The 19142-nt window shown below is 39.3% G+C and overlaps 2 protein-coding genes across 10 annotated transcripts; one reads left to right on the top strand and one right to left on the bottom strand.

The window, feature by feature from the left end:
* The first annotated feature begins 6894 nt into the window (after nucleotides 1-6894).
* Nucleotides 6895-9128, top strand: LOC127760157 (transcription factor MYC2-like). The gene is made up of 4 exons (XM_052284375.1): nucleotides 6895-7474; nucleotides 7622-7691; nucleotides 7794-8480; nucleotides 8618-9128. Exons 1-4 carry the CDS (start codon nucleotides 7386-7388, stop codon nucleotides 9089-9091), a joined length of 1320 nt encoding a protein of 439 aa, XP_052140335.1. The 5' UTR covers nucleotides 6895-7385; the 3' UTR covers nucleotides 9092-9128.
* On the bottom strand, nucleotides 8943-18713 carry LOC127760158 (uncharacterized). 9 transcript variants are annotated; one of them, XR_008015048.1, is made up of 5 exons: nucleotides 18488-18711; nucleotides 16169-16304; nucleotides 15900-16011; nucleotides 15682-15832; nucleotides 8943-9067 (listed from the first exon to the last, which is right to left on the bottom strand). XR_008015048.1 is itself a non-coding variant. In XM_052284378.1 (5 exons), exons 2-5 carry the CDS (start codon nucleotides 16237-16239, stop codon nucleotides 15254-15256), a joined length of 426 nt encoding a protein of 141 aa, XP_052140338.1. In that variant the 5' UTR covers nucleotides 16240-16304; nucleotides 18488-18713; the 3' UTR covers nucleotides 12941-15253. The 9 variants fall into 9 exon arrangements, 3 of the variants coding, with proteins under 3 accessions (XP_052140338.1, XP_052140337.1, XP_052140336.1); XR_008015049.1 differs by lacking the exon at nucleotides 8943-9067 and adding an exon at nucleotides 9298-9420 and having other exon boundaries at nucleotides 18488-18712; XR_008015050.1 differs by lacking the exon at nucleotides 8943-9067 and adding an exon at nucleotides 9299-9401 and having other exon boundaries at nucleotides 18488-18712.
* Nucleotides 18714-19142: the final 429 nt, after the last annotated feature.

The following is a 19142-nucleotide window of genomic DNA, read 5'->3' on the forward strand; positions in this document are numbered from 1 at the left end:
GACATATAACTCTCTGAAGAACCCGTGATACCACAGTATGATAAAAAATATGAGTGAAGATTGAGCTCCCTCTTCGGCTTCTATAAAAGGGAAAGCTGGCGAAGCCAGAAGGATACCAATAGGTAGCAACCCTCAGCCAGAGTCTCAGGAGCCACTCTCTAAGCTTTAGTAGAAATATGTTAAGAGTTTGCCTTGATAGTATATTGAAGCAAGGAGTGTAAGGTAAGCAAACCTTGTGTGTATCATCCCTCAGAGTTCCCGAAAGGGAAAACCATATGTGTTCTATTTTGTGGTAATGTAGTAGTTTTATTAAGCTTTCCTTGCTCGTCCTTGTTCTGTTTATGTGAGTTTAAATTCTATGCTAAGGACTCTATAGGAGAGACGCTCTTCGGTAAGTTCTCGTAGTCCACCTTGCATGTAGCAGGTAAAGAGAACCTTTATCTGTTGAAGAAGTGTTCCCTTCGGGTGGAACTTCCTGGGGAGACGGTAGAATTTTTATCTCATATGAATAGACCCAAGGACGGGATTAGGGTAAAAGCTTAAGCTACTCCTTCAGCAAAATAGTTAGACATATAGTGAGAACCGAGTAGGATTGTTAAGATCCTAAAAATTTAAAAAATATCTACATAAATATCTGTGGAGAAATAAGCTTATATATATATATATATCTATATATATATATAATTACAGTCATACTGCGGCATCACGAGTTCTTCAGAGAGTTATATGTCTTCTTCTGATCACGGGCGCTCTGTTTATTCCCAAGAAGTTGGATTTTTACCTTCAGCATATTGTGACTCGTTGTCTTCTGCATTCATGCTAGTTTGGATGATCATACTAGTATTATCTTGCATCTATGCAGTCCACTCGGTACTTACAATTGAAGATGCAAGGGATATTTCTCGAAATTTGACTTAAAAGCATGATTTTGGCAAGTAAAGATGGCAGAAGAATCCATAGAGTGGACTACATTTACCTATCCTTAGGGACATTATGAATGGCTTGTGATGCCACTAGGCCTAAAAAATGCACCTGCCATATTCCAAAGAAAAATGCAAAATATATTTAATGAAAACCAAGAATTTATATTAGTCTACATAGATGACTTATTAGTCTTTTCAAGAACTTACGAAGAGCATATCGCTCCTCTAGAAATATTTTTTAGAAAGGTGGAACAAAATGGGTTAATCTTATACAAAAAGAAAATGGAAATATGCAATGAGAAAATATGTTTCCTTGGTCATGAAATAGGATAATGCAAAATACACCTACAAGAACATATTGCTAAGAAAATTTTACAATTTCGTGATGCTATGAATGATAAAAAGGAATTACAACGATTTTTAGGAATTGTAAATTATGCTAGAAGCCACATTAATAATTTAGCAAAGTTAGCAGGACCATTATATGCTAAATTAAGAAAAAATGGTCAGAGATATTTTAATTCTGAAGACATTAAATTAGTAAGGTTAATAAAAAAAGGTGAAAGAACTAAAACCTCTAGAATTACCTTTAGAAGAAAACTATTTTATTATTGAAACAGATGCATCACAGCAAGGTTGGGGTGCTGTATTAAAACAAAGACCTACTAAATACTTATCTAAATCAGAGGAAAAGATATGTAGGTATGCCTCTGGAAGCTATAAATTAAAAACAGTAAACAATACAGATCGAGAAATCCTAGCAATAATCAACGCGATAAATGCTTTTAGGTTATATCTAGGGTTTAAAGAGTTTACGGTTAGAACGAAGTGTGAGGCGATATGTAGATATTATAATCAGCTTAATAGCAAGAAGAAATCTACCAGGAGGTGGATCTTATTTGAAGATATTATTACTGGAAATGGCTATAAAGTTGTATTTTAGCATATTAAGGGGAAAGATAACAATTTGCCTGATCTACTTTCTCGTTTACCAATTTTGTAGGCACGAAGAATACTATGAATTATAATGGAGTTGAATTCTTCACTTTTGGGGAAGATAACAAACTCAGAATATTCCCACCAAACTTTTATAAATTTAAACCAAGGGACCATGTAATCATAGATGAAGTGCAAGAATGTATTCTGGACAATTTCTGGTATCAATATAATAATAGGAAGGAAGAGAAGGGCTATATCCTATAAATATTAAATAGTCTTTCTGAATATTTTCATTTGATAAATGAATTAATGCTGGTTGCAGAAAATATTGAAGCCATAGAGCAAATGCCCATTTATGTGGTTTTTGAAGGAAGAGTACCAGGCGTTTATATATCCTTTGAAGAGATAATATCTCAAAAAATAGACGCGAAGCTAACAAGAGGAATATCATGGAAGAAATATAAAGACATTGAAGAAGCATTAGGACAAGCTAGGAAAATATTGGGAATAAATTATTATCTAGAGCCAACATCAAAGGAATATATTCAAAAGTGCAAGAGGGCTAGAAACAAGAAAATCCAGAGCCCCCACATTATACAAATATAAAGGAAGAAGGGTCATCCAGAAAATTGACATATAAAGAATGCTTAACAAAGGGATTAGACCCCTTAGATAGTGAACATATTGAATTAAAGATAAATGAAAATTTTGCAGAAGTCTTGACTCAGTGGAAGAAAGGTTTAAAGGAAGAAATTTTTGAAGAATTAAAGCAAGAATTAAATGAAAAATTTGAAGCTCTGAAGAAAGCATACGACGAAAATTTTGAAATAGCCTTTTCTGATGATGACACTATGGATATCGATGGTCATGGGCAACCAAATGAATAGTTATTATATATAAAGACCTAATTGATAAGGTATTATCAATTATACGGCCATGGTAGACCATATATCTATATCTGTTGAAAATAAAAATAAGAATACAAAGGTCTGTCGTCATATCATTTTCTTCAAGAGAAGACGTTGAAAATTTTGGGGAGAATATTCCAAAGTTCAATAATTATAAAAGAGCATCAAATATGGTAGATATTCTCTCGTATAATCCAAACTAGCATGAATGCAGAAGACAACAAGTCACAATATGCTGAAGGTAAAAATCCAACTTCTCGGGAATAAACAGAGCGCCCGTGATCAGAAGAAGACATATAACTCTCTGAAGAACCCGTGATGCCACAGTATGATAAAAAAAATGTGAGTGAATATTGAGCTCCCTCTCCGGCTTCTATAAAAGGGGAAGCTGGCGAAGCCAGAAGGATACCAAGAGGTAGCAACCCTCAGCCAGAGTCTCAAGAGCCACTCTCTAAGCTCGAGTAGTAGAAATCTGTTAAGAGTTCGCTTTGCTAGTATATTGATGCAAGGAGTGTAATACAAATTGTGTAAGTTAAGCAAACCTTGTTTGTATCATCCCTCGGGGTTCCCGAAAGGAAAAACTATATGTATTGTATTTTGTGGTAATGTAGTGGTTTTATTAAGCTTTCCTTGCTCGACCTGTTCTGTTTATGTGAGTTTAAATTCTATGCTAAGGACCTTATAAGAGAGACACTCTTCGGTACGTTCTCGTAGTCCACCTTGCATGCAGCAGGTAAAGAGAACCTTTATCTGTTGAAGAAGTGTTCCCTTCGGGTGGAACTGCCTAGGGAGAAGGTAGAATTTTTATCTCATATGAATAGACCCAAGGACGGGATTAGGGTAAAAGCTTAAGCTACTCCTTCAGCAAAATAGTTAGACACATGGTGAGTGCTGAGTAGGATTAGACATCTATCGTTGTACACTCGGCTGTCCCAGTGGTTTCACTAACCCATTAAGATCCTGAAAATTTTAAAAATATATACAATAAATATCTGTGGAGAAATAAGCTACTCGGTACGAAATCAACAAGAGGCAGCAAAATTGCAAGGTGCCCGTGTGTGTATCTCTACTATTATAAAAATTGAAGATGTTTTTGCCGATATTTTGGTACGTCATCCGTGTATGAGTCGGTTTTTAAGTTCGTTTGCTTTTGGAAATACATATCCGTATTTGAGTCGGTTTTTAAGATAGTTCACTTTTGGTAATACATAAGGAATTATATAAGAAATATGTTTAAAAAAACTCGCATGCTTACTTCAGACAATCGGACTCCTAATTGCAGCTCATGATTTTCTAAAAATATATATATCTAAGCGAACTCCTACAGTGAATTTCATCTTAACTAAACAATATAACAATAATAAGATTAAAATAGACTTCACCCGTTACAACGCACGGATATTTTTTCTAGTATATATAAAAGATAATCCTGTAACTGTAAGCTATATTAAAGGGCCAAGGCGTAGCCGAGCACGTACGTTAGGTATATAGCAGCTGCCACGAAGAGACCGCCGTTGAGTTGAACGAAGAAAAGTCCTAGCTAGTCGATTATATTTACGTCATCATCTCGTCCTGGTCAAACTCTCCTGCGACCGTATAGTATGCGCCGGTGTCCCCTTGTGCATGTGCTATCACGGTTCGATCGTCGTCGCTTTACTTACTCGCGCATGCAGGATCGACCCACAAAAATCGTTTAAAATTTGGAGCGCAAACTAATTCTTCTTATCATTGTCCAATTTTGATATAGTTTCGTAACCAAGATTTGTTAAAAGGGGATGTTTCTAGTTTCATAAATCATTATATCGAAGCCGTGATTATATTTTTTTTATTTAAATCTACGGTTAATTTGATGTATACCATTTTGGATTAATCATTATTTTATTATTTTTCTTGATGTCATGATTCAATGTACATTCATTTTTTTATATAGCAATAATTGCACTTCATAGGTTATAAATGTATATGATGTACGGATGGTTAAAATTAAATCTAAGTATAAGAAAAATCTAAAAGTTACTAGTATTATCTAAACGATGGGACTTCATACATATCAAACGTTTTATTTTTTTTATTCTAACTATACATGATATATATACATACTACCTTTGTTCTAAAATACTTGTCGTTTTTAGTTTTTTTTTTACGTTTGATCATTCGTCTTATTTAAAAAATTATGTAATTATTATTTATTTTGTTTGTGACTTGTTTTATTATCAAAAGTATTTTAAGTATGACTTATTATTTTTATATTTAGGGGGTATTTAGATCCAAGGGTGTAAAGTTTTGGCGTGTCACATCGGATATACGGACACACATTTGAAGTATTAAATGTATTCTAATAACAAAACAAATTACAGAATCCGCCTATAAACTGCAAGACGAATTTATTAAGCCTAATTATTTCATAATTAGCAAATATTTACTGTAGCACCACGTTGTCAAATCATGAAGCAATTAGGCTTAAAAGATTCATCTCGAAAATTAGTCGCAATCTGTGCAATTAATTATTTTTTTAGCTTATATATAATACTTCATGCAGGTATTCAAACATTCGATGTGACAGTGCGAAAAATTTTTGGGTGGGATTTAAGTAGCGCCTTACATAAACTTTTAAATAAGATAAACGGTCAAACGTTACAAGCAAAATTAAGGTCAAAACGATATCTATTTTGAGGCGGAAGGAGTAGATAGAAGCACACCATGCGTGTACGCACACTATGTAGGAGATGAGTATCGTACCTTAGCTACTACGGAGTACTACTCAACATATCGTACGGCACCGGTAGAAAATTATGGCCGGCGCGGTGTCTGGCTGGCTACATAATTGGCTACAGAATTGGCTATTTTTTAAAATTTATAGTATTAGAATATTTCGACATATCCACCTAAATCTCTTATATTTTAGAACGTATGGGTTATATACAGAACATTGGAATACTAGTAGCGGTAGGTCGGTAGGGGACTGATCTGATCCTGGCCGTTGGATGTGATCAAGTGATCCGTTGAACCCTCTCTCCAATGATCACATTGCTGCACTACTATTAGTCACGTGTCTCACATGCATTTCTTTGAAAGAAAACAGTGCCTCATGTTGTATTATAGTTGATTAGTTAGTTCGCTAATTTGTTGGGATTAGTCATCGTCATGTAACGACTTGCACAACAAACTCATTTCTAATTTGCTCTCTTTGTTTCGCCGCCGCCCACGCAATATATATATATACTGCAGATGCACTCCATGCATGCATCTTAATTAACTTCTTCTCCGAATTCATGGATTCCAAATGAATAATGAATAAGATGCTAAGATAGGTTTACCAATTAATTGGCTAATTGGCAACCAAATGGCTAATCATCATCACCATCATGGCATCATCATCAAATTTTCTAAACGTTGCACCGGAAAATCAACCTAGACTGGAATTCCTTCCAATCCTTCGCTATAGCTAGCTAGCTACCACAACGATCCAAATGTTTTGTCAAATATTTAGAACGGGGATAGCTAGGCAGTGTCGACGAAGATGTGATGTGATCTCTGAATATCTGAACCGTCGTCTGATCCACAAAAAGTTTCCCGGCTCCGGACGCTAGCTGCTCCATCCCATCAATTCTCTCCATTCTCGCTTGCATCCAGCCAAACCAAATTGACCGTGGACTGATCACATTTAAACTGCTACATCATCCGCCGTTAATATATATTTTGAGAGACCATATCATTGATAGATACATGCATGCATCCTACTAATTCGCCCAGACCAACGGCCGGTCTCGAGACGTACTCGCCGGTAATTTGCCGGAAATTGTTATACGTTTTCCAAGGGAAGATGTCTTTTTTTATACCATCTAAATAGTTATGAAACATTTTGATTAATTTTCTTTTCACGGGATAGATTAATATACGATATGTATCACTCTGTAAATATGCATGTTCAGAATTTCAACCTCTTCAGGTTATTGTAAAATGATAAATATGACTGTGAAAATGCGTAGACTAGTAGAGTTTTTTATTCATTTTGTTACAATGCAAATTGGTATTCATGTTTGTAAAGTAATATATCTCATATTAATATATCTTATAAAAAATTATATTTTTAAGTTATTTTGGTGGCTTACAAGAAACGATGGGATCGATATGTTCCTTCGAGGGGGAAAAAAGGAACATCTCCCAATTTGCCATTAATCTACTCTCACTCATCACAGTCATCATGCTAGTTGATCTGCACGCTGATCCGATCCGGCCGGAAATTTCGAACTTAATTAGCACGTGGATTAATTAGTTGGCAAAAGCTAAGTACAAGTCATTGTGTGGTCAATTGATCGACTGATCTGTTGCTCCCCGCTGCTGCGGCTTTCATTGGCTATAAATACGCAGATATGTGCTCACTGCCTAGCTACCACTCTTGCATCTCTAACTATATATACACATACATGTAGCATCCTGCTCCATCTTAACTAGCTACTACTAGTGATGAGCAGCATCAACCTCATGCAGTAATATGCTGTGCTGATCGAATTAATTTACACATATATAGATAGATAGATAGATCGTTCGACCAATCGAGCTAGCTTGAGCAAACTGATTGACCTGGTGAAGTGGTATAATTAACGAGCAGATCATGGAGGATTGCAGCAGCTGGATCCATGGCTACGCCAACGCTAACGCCACCGCCGGCAACAACGGCTTCATGTGCGGCTACGCTGCCAGGTAGGTGTTCAAACATCTTGATGATCACCGTGACACGATCGATCGATTGATCGCGACGACGACGATAATACCATCTGTAAATTAGTCGTCTCTGTTCTTGAGTGGTTTGGCTGATCAGTTAGTTAATTAGCTACTTCGTGTTTGCAGCTGCAGCCCAGTAGAGTATCAGCAGCAGCAACAGCTGGTCGGCTCGCAGATTGAGCACCACCTCAACCAGGCAAGCTTGATTTGCAATTTATTCGATCAAGAAACAATGCATAAAATCAAAGAAATTTTAGGATTTAATTTGGTAGGTGTCGCGTTTTATTACGGCATGCAGATCAGCATGCAGATGGGGATGGATGACGAGTCGGCGGTGTACGACGGCGCCTCCATGGTGGACGACCTCCTCATGGCTTCCTCGTCGGCGCACCACCACGCCGGCGCCGGCAGCTTCCAGTACTCCTCGCCGACGTCCTCCTCCGCCTCCTTCCGCTCCGCCTCCGTCTCGTGCAGCCCTGAGAGCTCGGCGGCGGCGACGACGCACTTCCTCGGACCGCCGGCGCCGTCCGCGGCGGCGGCGGGGTTCCATTACCAGGAGGTCTCCTCGCAGGCGCCGTTGCCACTACCCTTGCCGCCCTACGAGCCGCAGCACGGCCAATACACCACCGTCCTCTCGCCGCCGCCGCCGGCGCCAGAGTTGCCGGCGACTACTACGCCGGCGACCGGCGGCGCGTTCAGGCGGTACGCGCGGCACCTCCGCCCGAGGAGGCTGCCCAAGCCGGGAAGGTGCGGGCAGAGGATGTTCAAGACGGCCATGTCGGTGCTCACCAAGATGCACGTGGCGGCGACGTACAACCGCCAGTACTACTACCAGCAGGCGGCGGCCGCCGCCGCGTCGGCGTCGGCGGCCGAGGCGCCGCCGTCCGGCAACCAGCTGCAGCACATGATCTCGGAGCGGAAGCGGCGGGAGAAGCTCAACGACAGCTTCGTCGCCCTCAAGGCCGTCCTCCCTCCCGGCTCTAAGGTATACATACATACACGTAACAATACGTACATTTGTACGTATACACATGCATGATCATTCATGAACATTTTGTTCTTTTGATTAGTGATCTTGACTAGTAATATTTGCTTCAATCATTTCTTCCTTTTTAATGGCAGAAAGACAAGACATCGATACTGATCAGAGCAAGAGAGTACGTAAAATCTCTCGAGTCAAAGCTGTCAGAGCTGGAGGAGAAGAACCGGGATCTGGAGGCGAGGCTAGCCAGCCGCCCCGCCGCCGCCGCCAAGAACGACAAAGGCGAGACGGCGGCGGCGCCAGCGCCGGAAGCCGGCGATGAGACGAAGCGAAAGGACCTAGTAGAGATCGAGGTGACGACGAGCGGCAGCGGCCCCGGAGCGGCGGATGCGGCGGCGGCGGCGGGAGGAGATCAAGAGACCTGCACGCTCAACGTAGACTTGCGCGGCGGCGGAGGCGGCGGAGGCATGAGCACGACGGACGTTGTGCTCCGGACGCTGCAGTGCCTGAGAGAGCAGATCGGCGACGGCGCCAGCCTCGTGGCGATGAGCACCAGCGCCGGCTCCGGCGGCCGCCCGCCTCGTGCAAACCTAACATTACAGCTCAAGGTGTAATTAATTAATAAAAAAGCATTCTACTAAAGAAGTTAAAGGACAAATCTGTCTCACATCTCAGTGATCAGAAAAAAAAAAAAGAAGAAAAAGGGAGATGCCATCAGTGCAAAATAGCATGCATGCATGCAAGCACATTGTTGACAGCATGATTGTACATTTTTCTCTCTTAAGATAATGGAAAACCTTACACATATTTCATACTAGTAGCAATTGATTCAGCTGGCATATGTGGACATGCACTGTTCTTGACAGCTTGATTAATTAGTCTTGACACTTCAGTTAATTAATTCACTCTGCTCTGCTGACTATCCTGCGAGCCGCGGAAAAGTCTGCATGATGACCGATAATGATGGAGGGCTAATAAACGTGGCACTTCTGAAGTTAGTGACTTCAGGTCAACATTAAGAATCAAGCGTGCAAGTTGACTATTATAATTAGTTGTCGTACGATAACGTGCATCGTCAGCCATAATTAGCAGACACAAATATTATACTCTGAAAAGTAAAGGACCGTGATGTCAGACTGGTAAAGGAATTCTACACCACTGTAAAAATCCTCAGCGACGTTCGTACGTATACACGATCGCATCCATGAATCTTCAGGAGTTGAAATTTGAGAAATACGTAACGGCGACAGTTCCTTTACTCCCTTGTTCTATATTACGAGTCCTTCGGACCTTTTTTCGTTATTCAAATTCGTTATTTTAGGTTATGTATTTAATTTTAAAACAGAGAAGACATATCATTATAGTTTGGGCCCATGTGTCAGACATGTACTTACTAGATTATCTAATCCTACTTGCCTCCTTGTGCCCGCAACGCAAGCCCCCACCCAAGAAAATCAGAAAAAAGAAATTCACAAAATGACCTCGTGCTTTGTTTTTCATAAAAGTCCTACTACCAACCCATTTCCAGTCATAGGGGCAAAGAGAAAATTTTAATCTTCATATGATCAAATCAACATGCAACGCACGGTTATGCTACAACAGGGAGTTAAAAATTGTAGTTTTTGTTAGTAAAAAATATATAGCTTTCTAATAAATTTGCTTGTTCTGGTTGCATCCTTTAAAATGTATAGCTAAAATTACAGCAAATGACGATTTTAACTTAAATAACCGCATACTTTTAAAATATACTCTTAGTGGTCTATTCAACTTACAGATTATGGACTCTCACAGATAGTGGTGAAAATGCTACAGAATATTCTGATCATACCTGCTTTCTTTTCCCTTTTTCCGACCATGTTAGCATTATCTTGTTTTCATCCAGAATTTCGAAGAGGCAAGATGTAACTTTTGAAAAACAAATCACCAACATTTTCTTTAGAAATCTATTAAAATTAACTTTACTGCTTTCTAATATTAATTTTATTCATTTATGTCCTCAAATGTTTTTTTCATTAGGTCAGTTTCATCCCTATAAAGGAATTGGGCCCAAGTTATTTAAGTCATGACATTGTTCATGTTATGCTAGGTGATGCAGTGTTAGCGAGAGAAAATTGAGATTATGTCATTATCAAAGGTGGGTTTTGCCACAACGCCATTCGGCAAATTGGTTTCGTTGAATTGCCACTCTCAAACCGTGTGCCATTGCTGGAATGCATTCTCTCATGAAAATACCCTTGGACTTCTTACACAACTTGTTTTCTTACTATGTTAGTTTGCTCATCTACAGAATGGTATTTTAACAAAACCCACTTTTCACAATAGCGTAGTCTCAATTTTCCCGTAGTCCATCTAGGCTCATGTGAATTATTCATCAAAATTATATATAATTAAAAAATAAAAAAAATTATAAATATTGTTTATACATCATGTTTGATACAACTCCACATCTTAAATTTGCGCTGGATTTAATGTTTGTATGTTAAAGTATAGCCGTTTAAAATTTTTATCTTATTTAAAATGGAAACAAACTGATTGATCTAAATGTTATCAACATAATAACGAATTTAGATCTATGGATTTGTGGAGCTACGAATATATATATACAGCTTAAAAAAAACTTTGAATCTGAAGCCGTGTTAAAAAGGGCCATTTAGTTATGATTGTTTGGTCTCTCAATTTTTTTCTAGGTCCGCCATTAACGATGACGGGATCAAGGTAAGAGGCCGGGACAGCCAAGGACGGCACCGTGGCATGCAATGAAAGGTCGTCGCCGGCGACACCTTTTGTCAGCGCCGCTGCGCAACCGCCGAGCGCTATATATAGCAAGCTAGCTAGCGAGCTAGTAGCTCCGGCGACACCGAGCTAATTAATAACCGACACATACCGCTGCTGCAAGTTTCGACGAGGCTTCATGCATGCGTGTTGTCTCACTCACCGACGACCTACGTACATGCCGTTCGTGCAGTTGGCCGGGTGCAGTCAAAACGAAGTAGTAATTGGTAGTATGATAGCTGCGGTCGTAACATGGGAGCAGTATTTACTTGAATTATATGTACACTTATTGGGGTACGTTGAAATTTCAGCACGAATGGTACGTATAAATGATGATGATAGGGCGCACTGACAGATGTTTTGAAAACCACCGTGGTATGTACGTTAGGCCTTGTTTAGTGCCAAAAAATTTTTTTCTCAAAAACATCACATCAAATTTTGGACACATGCATTGAGCATTAAATATAGATAAAATGAAAAACTAATTGCACAGTTAGGGGGGAAATTTAGAGACGAATCTTTTGAACCTAATTAGTCCATGATTAGCCATAAGTGCTACAGTAACCCACATGTGCTAATGACAGATAAATTAGGCTCAAAAGATTCGTCTCGCCGTTTCTAGGCGAGTTATGAAATTAGTTTTTTCATTCGTGCCCGAAAACCTCTTCCGACATCCGGTCAAACGTTGGATGTGACACCCAAAAAAATTTTATTTCGCGAACTAAACAAGGCCTTAGTCGTTAGGGCCTAGCTAGGTTCGTACACGACTACAATAGTATATTCTCCTATCCATAGCCACAATAATTTTTAAGAATCTTAGCTGAGATTAATGTGTTTTCATGAAATCTGATATTACTTTGATGCATGTCTCTTAGAATTATTACGACAGACAATAGTACTCTATAAATATGTATATGGGATAAATTTTAGCTCATAACACGCCGATTAGCTCATGAAATGAACATATCCAAGCCATCATATCTTACAATTTTTGATTTTTTTTTTAAACCCCATCACTTCTTTAGCTACTGCAGAAAGTCTCCTAATAAAATTATTTCCCTATGGAAAGTTTATGAATATAAACTTTTCTTTTGTAGAAAGTTTGTGTGTAGAGAATTTTAATATAATAGGCTTTTATCTAAATGGAGAGTTTAAAAAATTGGACAAAAAATATTGAACAAAAGGTATTCACGCTCCAATGGTGGCATGCTGATTTTTCAATCTGCGCATGGAGACGATAATTCTGAATAAATACACCCTAGTTATATGGTAGTTATTCAGTGGCGCACTAATTACGTAATGCGTGCTAGCCTTTGCCCTAGGTGATTGGGAGATTAGCAATGGAACCCGATCTATAGACGCTAAAAAAAACTAAAACTCTCTACTCATAAACTTTCTACAAAATAAAAATTTATGCTCAAACTTTCTACATGAAAAAAAAATGTACGATGAAAGTTTCTACAGTAATTAAAAATATTCTAGTGGAATTTTAAAAAAAAATTGTAAGACTGTTAATATGATGAAACAACTCAGCAAATAGAAGTTATATTATGATTTCATCTAATAAAGAATATTCTACTCCCTCCGTTTCACAATGTAAATTATTCTAGCATTTTCCACATTCATATTGATGCTAATAAATCTATCCATATATACCTATCTAGATTCATTAATATCAATATAAATGTGAGAAATGCTAGAATTGAAACGGAGGAAGTATATGTGGAAACATGCGTGTACCATGGGCAAAACGATCTTGAAAAAATCCCACATGGCCCCACTCAAACAAACTAATTCATCCATCCCAGAATATAAGATTTTTGAAAGACAAACATATTTATTTAAAAAAAGGTAAAATTAAATGGAAGAATATTATGATTGGATGAGAAGTGGAAGTAGCAGAAATTGAAAGGAAGAGAATGTTGATGGATAAGTGGTTATATTTTCGAACATCTGAAGTTTAAAAATTGTTATATTTTGAGATGAATGAAGTAGTTACTAAGATGGAGCTACACAGCATGTGCTAACCCTACCGCGTGACCCGCCCACATTCCCGATCTGTTTGCATGAATCGAATCACACAAACGTTCACACAATACGGTTTCTGCACTCGTTGGCCTCCTCCCCTCTTGTTTTGGTGCAATAAGTTAGCCTAGAGTACTACTCCTACAACTACAACAATAGCTTTACCAACACTGGATTGGGATGTTCATATCCAACACCTAGAGCTCTACTCCCTCCATCCCAGAAAGAATCATCCTGAAGTGGATGGAACACTACCTAATACAACGAATTTGTGGTAGTGTCCCATATATTTCTAAGTTGATTCTTTCTGAAACAGAGGGAGTTTTAAGTTGATTCTTTCTGGAACGGAGGGGGTATTGCATAGATTCCACAATTAGATCCTTGTTATGAGTCAACCTTGATGCGTGTGTATTGGTATGCTTGTCTTAATTAGAGATTTTACTGTTATTGAGACAATAATTGTAGGAACTAAAATTTTACATAAAAGTTTTGGAACCTCGAATTACCTAGTACATGAAATACTAAATTTTATACTACTACTAGAAAACATGACACCTCGGTATCACATTAAGATGATAAAATCACCCTTGTCTTAATAAATTATAAATTTCATAGACCAATTTTGGATGAAAGCATGTAACTGTTGACCAGATCTATAATTTTATAATTTTGTAGTGGACAACTTTTTTAACTTAAAAAGTTTAGATGCTCAAGTAATCGTCAAGTCGTTTGACCTTCAGACAAGGTTAATAAGTAAAAAAATATTTAGATGGTGAAACGGAATTATACTTTGCAATTTATCATTAAATAAACTAAATATTCATAAAATTTCTAACAAAATAAAGTTTCAAAAGGAAAATACTCCGTAAAAAACAATTTCTTTTTCTTAGGGTATATGTGAATGCTACTAACATTGATATATATAGGTGAAACAGTAGATAGTCTTCGCGTGAAAAGAGCTCATGGATTCAAATCCTAGAAACTACGCGCGCGTGCCTTTATTCTCATTTCATGCCAAAAGTCATATGACTTGCTGCATAAACGACACTAATCGGCTTCGCACCTACAATAATTAGCTTTCCCGTAGCAGTGTGTACCCGATTTTATGTCGTGATTTCACATTTCCTCTTTAATTCAAATATAGTCACATCCAACTCGTCACTCAATGCATATGCCAACCACAAAGTTAGCAGACTAGGGAACCGGATAGGATTTTGTAAGTCTCGCAAGAATCATCACGGTGAAAGAGATTGCAATGTGAAAAAAGAACATAGTGATTCCGATTGGGGAAATGTAATTCTAAAAAATAGCATATTATATGTATCGCGTCATATATCCGCTCGATCGCTCTCGCTAGCTCACGTCAGCTAAGCAGACAATTGAGCAAGACATTCTACAGAGAGCGAAGTGAGCATGAGTATAACTTAAATCATCATCACCACCTGCCCTGATTAAGATGTGTTTGAGCACTAATCATGATTCCAAACAACTCTCACCTCCCAAAAAAAAAAGTTAATCTGAACGAGGATGTAACACATCCTAATACAATAAATCTGAACATTGTTTGTTATCCATATTCATTATATTAGGATGGGTCATATCTCTATCTAAATTAAGTTTTTTTCTTAATGGAGTACTCAGCAGTGATAGCTGAGTAGTTGAGTAGATGAATCAGCAATTGATATGAAATAATTCATGTTAATACAAGGAATTATAGCTGCCATGCCCGTGAGCAATCAAGAAGGATTTGCTGCTCTAGCTAGTGGCCAGAATGCGTGTCGTGTTTGATTTACCTACAATACTCTTGTATACATGTATGATAGAATCTCTCTCCAACCATATCTTTTTAAAAGGACAGATGCGTTAGAGACTTGTATTCCACGATTTTTATATTTTCAGCAGACGCCTTGCCTACCATGTTAATATTTTTAATGGTGCAGTAACAGACCCGTCTTCCAATTAATAATTTATCTTCTTTGCTATAGCAACGTAACGACCGTCAAATGCTCACTGCAGAGAAGGATGACCTCATCCTTCGTGCCGTCTGTATCAGGTGATCAATTTTATTAGGAAATCAGCTAAGCTGCCCCCAAAGTAAATAAGATTAGCTTAAGGTGATAAATTAGTATATAGTAATCCCAAAGTAGCAAGTCAGCAAGTGGTTTTATTATTTTAAAGAAGGACGGAATCTTTCCGCGTCCCTTACTAGTTAAGATTTGCAACCAACCGGCAATGCGATGCGATTAGACCAGACCACTATTTTAACGTTTCATACACATCACCCTACAAGATCCCGACCATAGTGTTTTGACGACTTGACCTAGGTTTACATTTGCAATATCTTAATCCCCTCGAACTCCCAACGGTGCAACATTAGAAAAAAAAAGGTGCGCAGAAAGGAACTTACCAGGAACTGTCTCGATGCATGAATTTTGGCGGGGAAGCAGAAGCTGAACTGACGACTGTTCAAAGGTCCAAGGAAAATGAAGGCCTAATCCTGATCCATGTCCCCCCTGCACTGCGAGTGTCCTGCCACCATAAACCGGAGCCTGCAACAGCTGACCAGAAGGATTACTGGGTTAGCAAGGACAAGAATGCAGAGCAGAACGATCAAACTCTACATACCTGGACGTTGGATTCTTAGCTCTCGAGCTATGTGAAATACCCTTCTCATCTGTGGAAAATACACAACTAAAGGGGTGGACAAGATTGACCAGAGACTCTTCTTCATCATGCACTGCCGTCATATGCAATACAATGTTGATATCATCATATACGGCGTAAGATGAACATCTTCCATTGAAAGTTACAGCACATTAGTAGTCTCCTTTCAATCAGTAAACTGTTGTGAAAACTGGAAAGTATGCAGTGTAAAATAAAGTTATGGCCCTTACCTGGGATAGCAACTCCATTGGCTCCTGATATTTCCACGAAACGGGAATTCCACCAAACAAGTAAATTTCATAATACTGCTTACTTGAGAATAGTAAGCAAGTCATAATCCTAAAGCATTGGTATTCTCTCCTTGACCTACATGTATTATACTGGTTTAACGAGACATAGAGAAGTCATATTGTGTCAGTCCACCATATATAGATGCAATTTCACATAGACTAGTCGATAGTATTACATTGAATAGACCATGGGGAAAAACAATATTCCAACCAGATGGCAAAACTCTTGCCCTGCCTCCAATCCGTCTAAAAGGAAAGGAAGAAATGTGCGCGCGTTTTGGAAGTCAGTTGCTAAAAAATAAGGAGTCTACTACTCTATTCTGTACTGGTCAATTATGATGCATGAGAGGAAATTAGTTAACCAATCAGGCAGTGCGGTAACAAAATCCCAGGGTCATCCTAATTCCTAAGGGAAGAACTGAAAATTCGTTAACCAATCAGCGAGTGAGGTAAGCCGGTAACAGATTTCAGGGCACGGTAGGTCCACGTCAACACTCTGTAATTCACTAATTTATGCCTCAATCTTCCATAGGTAAAAAGTGGTAGGCTAACCCCATAAGCCCCTCCAGGCCTCCACTACCAAAAAAAATAAACACACACACACACACACTGACACACCAACCCCCGGGAGAGAGAGAGATGGGTCGTTCTCAAAAGAACTCCAGACTTCATGAGCATTCTTACTATCGAAGCTTTGAAGATTAGGGAGTTTTGTCGTTGCTCGATCGACACCTATTAGACATCGTCACTTTGCTTCATTTTCTACTCGCAGATTATACATCATGGAAGGATCTCATTACACAAAAAAAAAAAAAGATACTTTCCACTTGTCGCTTGAATGGTAAACTATATGAAAATGACAGTCAGAGAGGAACAATTGGTCCATCTGTTACCAAGATAATCGTATAGAAGGAAGAAAGTTGCTTGCTTAGAGTGGTGGTGACCTTGAGCAACTGCCACCTTTTGGTCAATAGGAGTGGCTCTAAATTAACAGGAATTTGCGTACAGTACTACAGTGGTGTATTAAAAAAGAACCCGCTTACATGCCTACTTAGCCAAGCCAGCTTCTAGAAGTTTATTGCTTTAACTACATATGCTTTGGTCCCAACAATAATATTACAGTGTACGTTTATTATGAAAAGTTGCTCCTACAGCATCCAAATATATATCCTGAGTTTAGGCTTGCATCCCTTGTCCATTCATTTGTGAGCATGTGATGCGGTAAGCATTTCATCTATATACATTAGCTTGGGAGGATCTCTGCACGATCCAGGCACATTGCCACCTTATCCAACTCCAACTCGGGAACACATTACTTTGGTTTGAACCGATGAACCCAATAAATCTCAGTTTTTGGTTTTCTGTTTACTGCTCAAAGGCAAAGACCAAAATTAGTGTTGGCCATGAGAGCTATACGACTATCCATCGTAGCTCATTATAATGCGGATGGCAAATGTCATGTAACTGGTAGTAGTAGGACTACTAATTTGCCATATGTGGATGGCAAATCTGTACTGATTTTGCATGATATAGAGCAAAATAACCTCCATAATGTATTGTTAGTGGGACAAAGTAAGCAGCAGCAGATGCTCTGCAGAACAAGAAGATGGGGGCCACAATTGTTTCGAACGCTATGCTATGTGAACCAGTATAGGAAGCACATGGAGAAATTTTCATTGGCATAATGGCGTTTCTCAATGCAATGCAGTCTGTATCCCAAAAAAAGCCCATGGTGAGGAATTAATTCCGCAGTTCAGTATAGAGTAGCACATTTCCAAATGCAACGTGTGTGCCGGGTCAGAGCAGCACATTTCCTAAAGCATAAGCTTAAACGAGTGGATGCAAAATGTGTGTAGCACCAGAAGAACTCCTGCAACGTAGATTGTCCAGTCTCCACTCTAAACATCTCCAATCCAACACCCAAACACCCTAGGGAAAGTCTCTAATTACTTTGGTCCGATAGCATCCTGTGAAGGTTACAGCGTAACCTACTAATCAGGTCCCCAAATTTCAGAGAACCTACTAATCACATCCCCAAATTTTAGAGAAGTACAGAAACGAATTAATGCATCAATCTACTGTCTAGAACTCAAATCACGCGACAGGCACCACATCACATTGATCCAATCAACGATCGATCGGAACGCGAAGCGCGCGCGCGCGCGCGCACCCATCGGAATCTCCGAGCACCCAAACGCGCGGTAGATCCCGCAACCGAGCCACCAGAAAAAACCCTAGGGTGTTCGCGGCGGATTATACCTTGAGCGGAGCCAGCCCGAGAGCCCGCCATCGCGGCGGCCTCGGGGAAGACGAAGCGCGGGTGGAGGAGGCCGTTCATCCATCGGCAGAATGCCACTCCCCTCGGGCCAGAACTCCGGCATGCTCTGCTCGCCACCCCCAACCGCCTCGGCCGCCATCGCCGCCGGGACCGGGAGCGCGAGCGCCCGAGAAGAAGTGTGGGTTGGGCGCGGGTTGCCGAGGCGGCGGCGCGGCGTGAGTTGGGCCGAGATGTGCCCTCTTGGGCCCAGCATATATATGGGCCTCGAGTCAGGACCGTCTAAGAAAGACTATGGCCTTACTCTCGTGGCCCATCCAACTCGACCGAATTTAAAAAAAAAAAAGAGCAAATTTCAGCTAACCTTACGTTTTTGCATAAAATCCTACTTCCTCCGTTTCACAATGTAAGTCATTTTAGCATTTTCCACATTTATATTGATGGAAATGCTAAAATGACTTACATTGTGAAATGGAGGGAGTACGTATTATAATCAGTGACACGTAACCTGTGATTCTAAAGTTTCACAAAATCCTACGACTATATATTTGGTAAACATTTACTTAAAATTTCAAAACATAGAATGCATATAAAACTTTGAGTGGTCGATTTCTTGATTAAGATTATCAGTTTAACTCT

The sequence above is a fragment of the Oryza glaberrima genome, chromosome 1, assembly GCF_000147395.1.
Source record: "Oryza glaberrima chromosome 1, OglaRS2, whole genome shotgun sequence".
Lineage (NCBI taxonomy): Eukaryota > Viridiplantae > Streptophyta > Magnoliopsida > Poales > Poaceae > Oryza > Oryza glaberrima.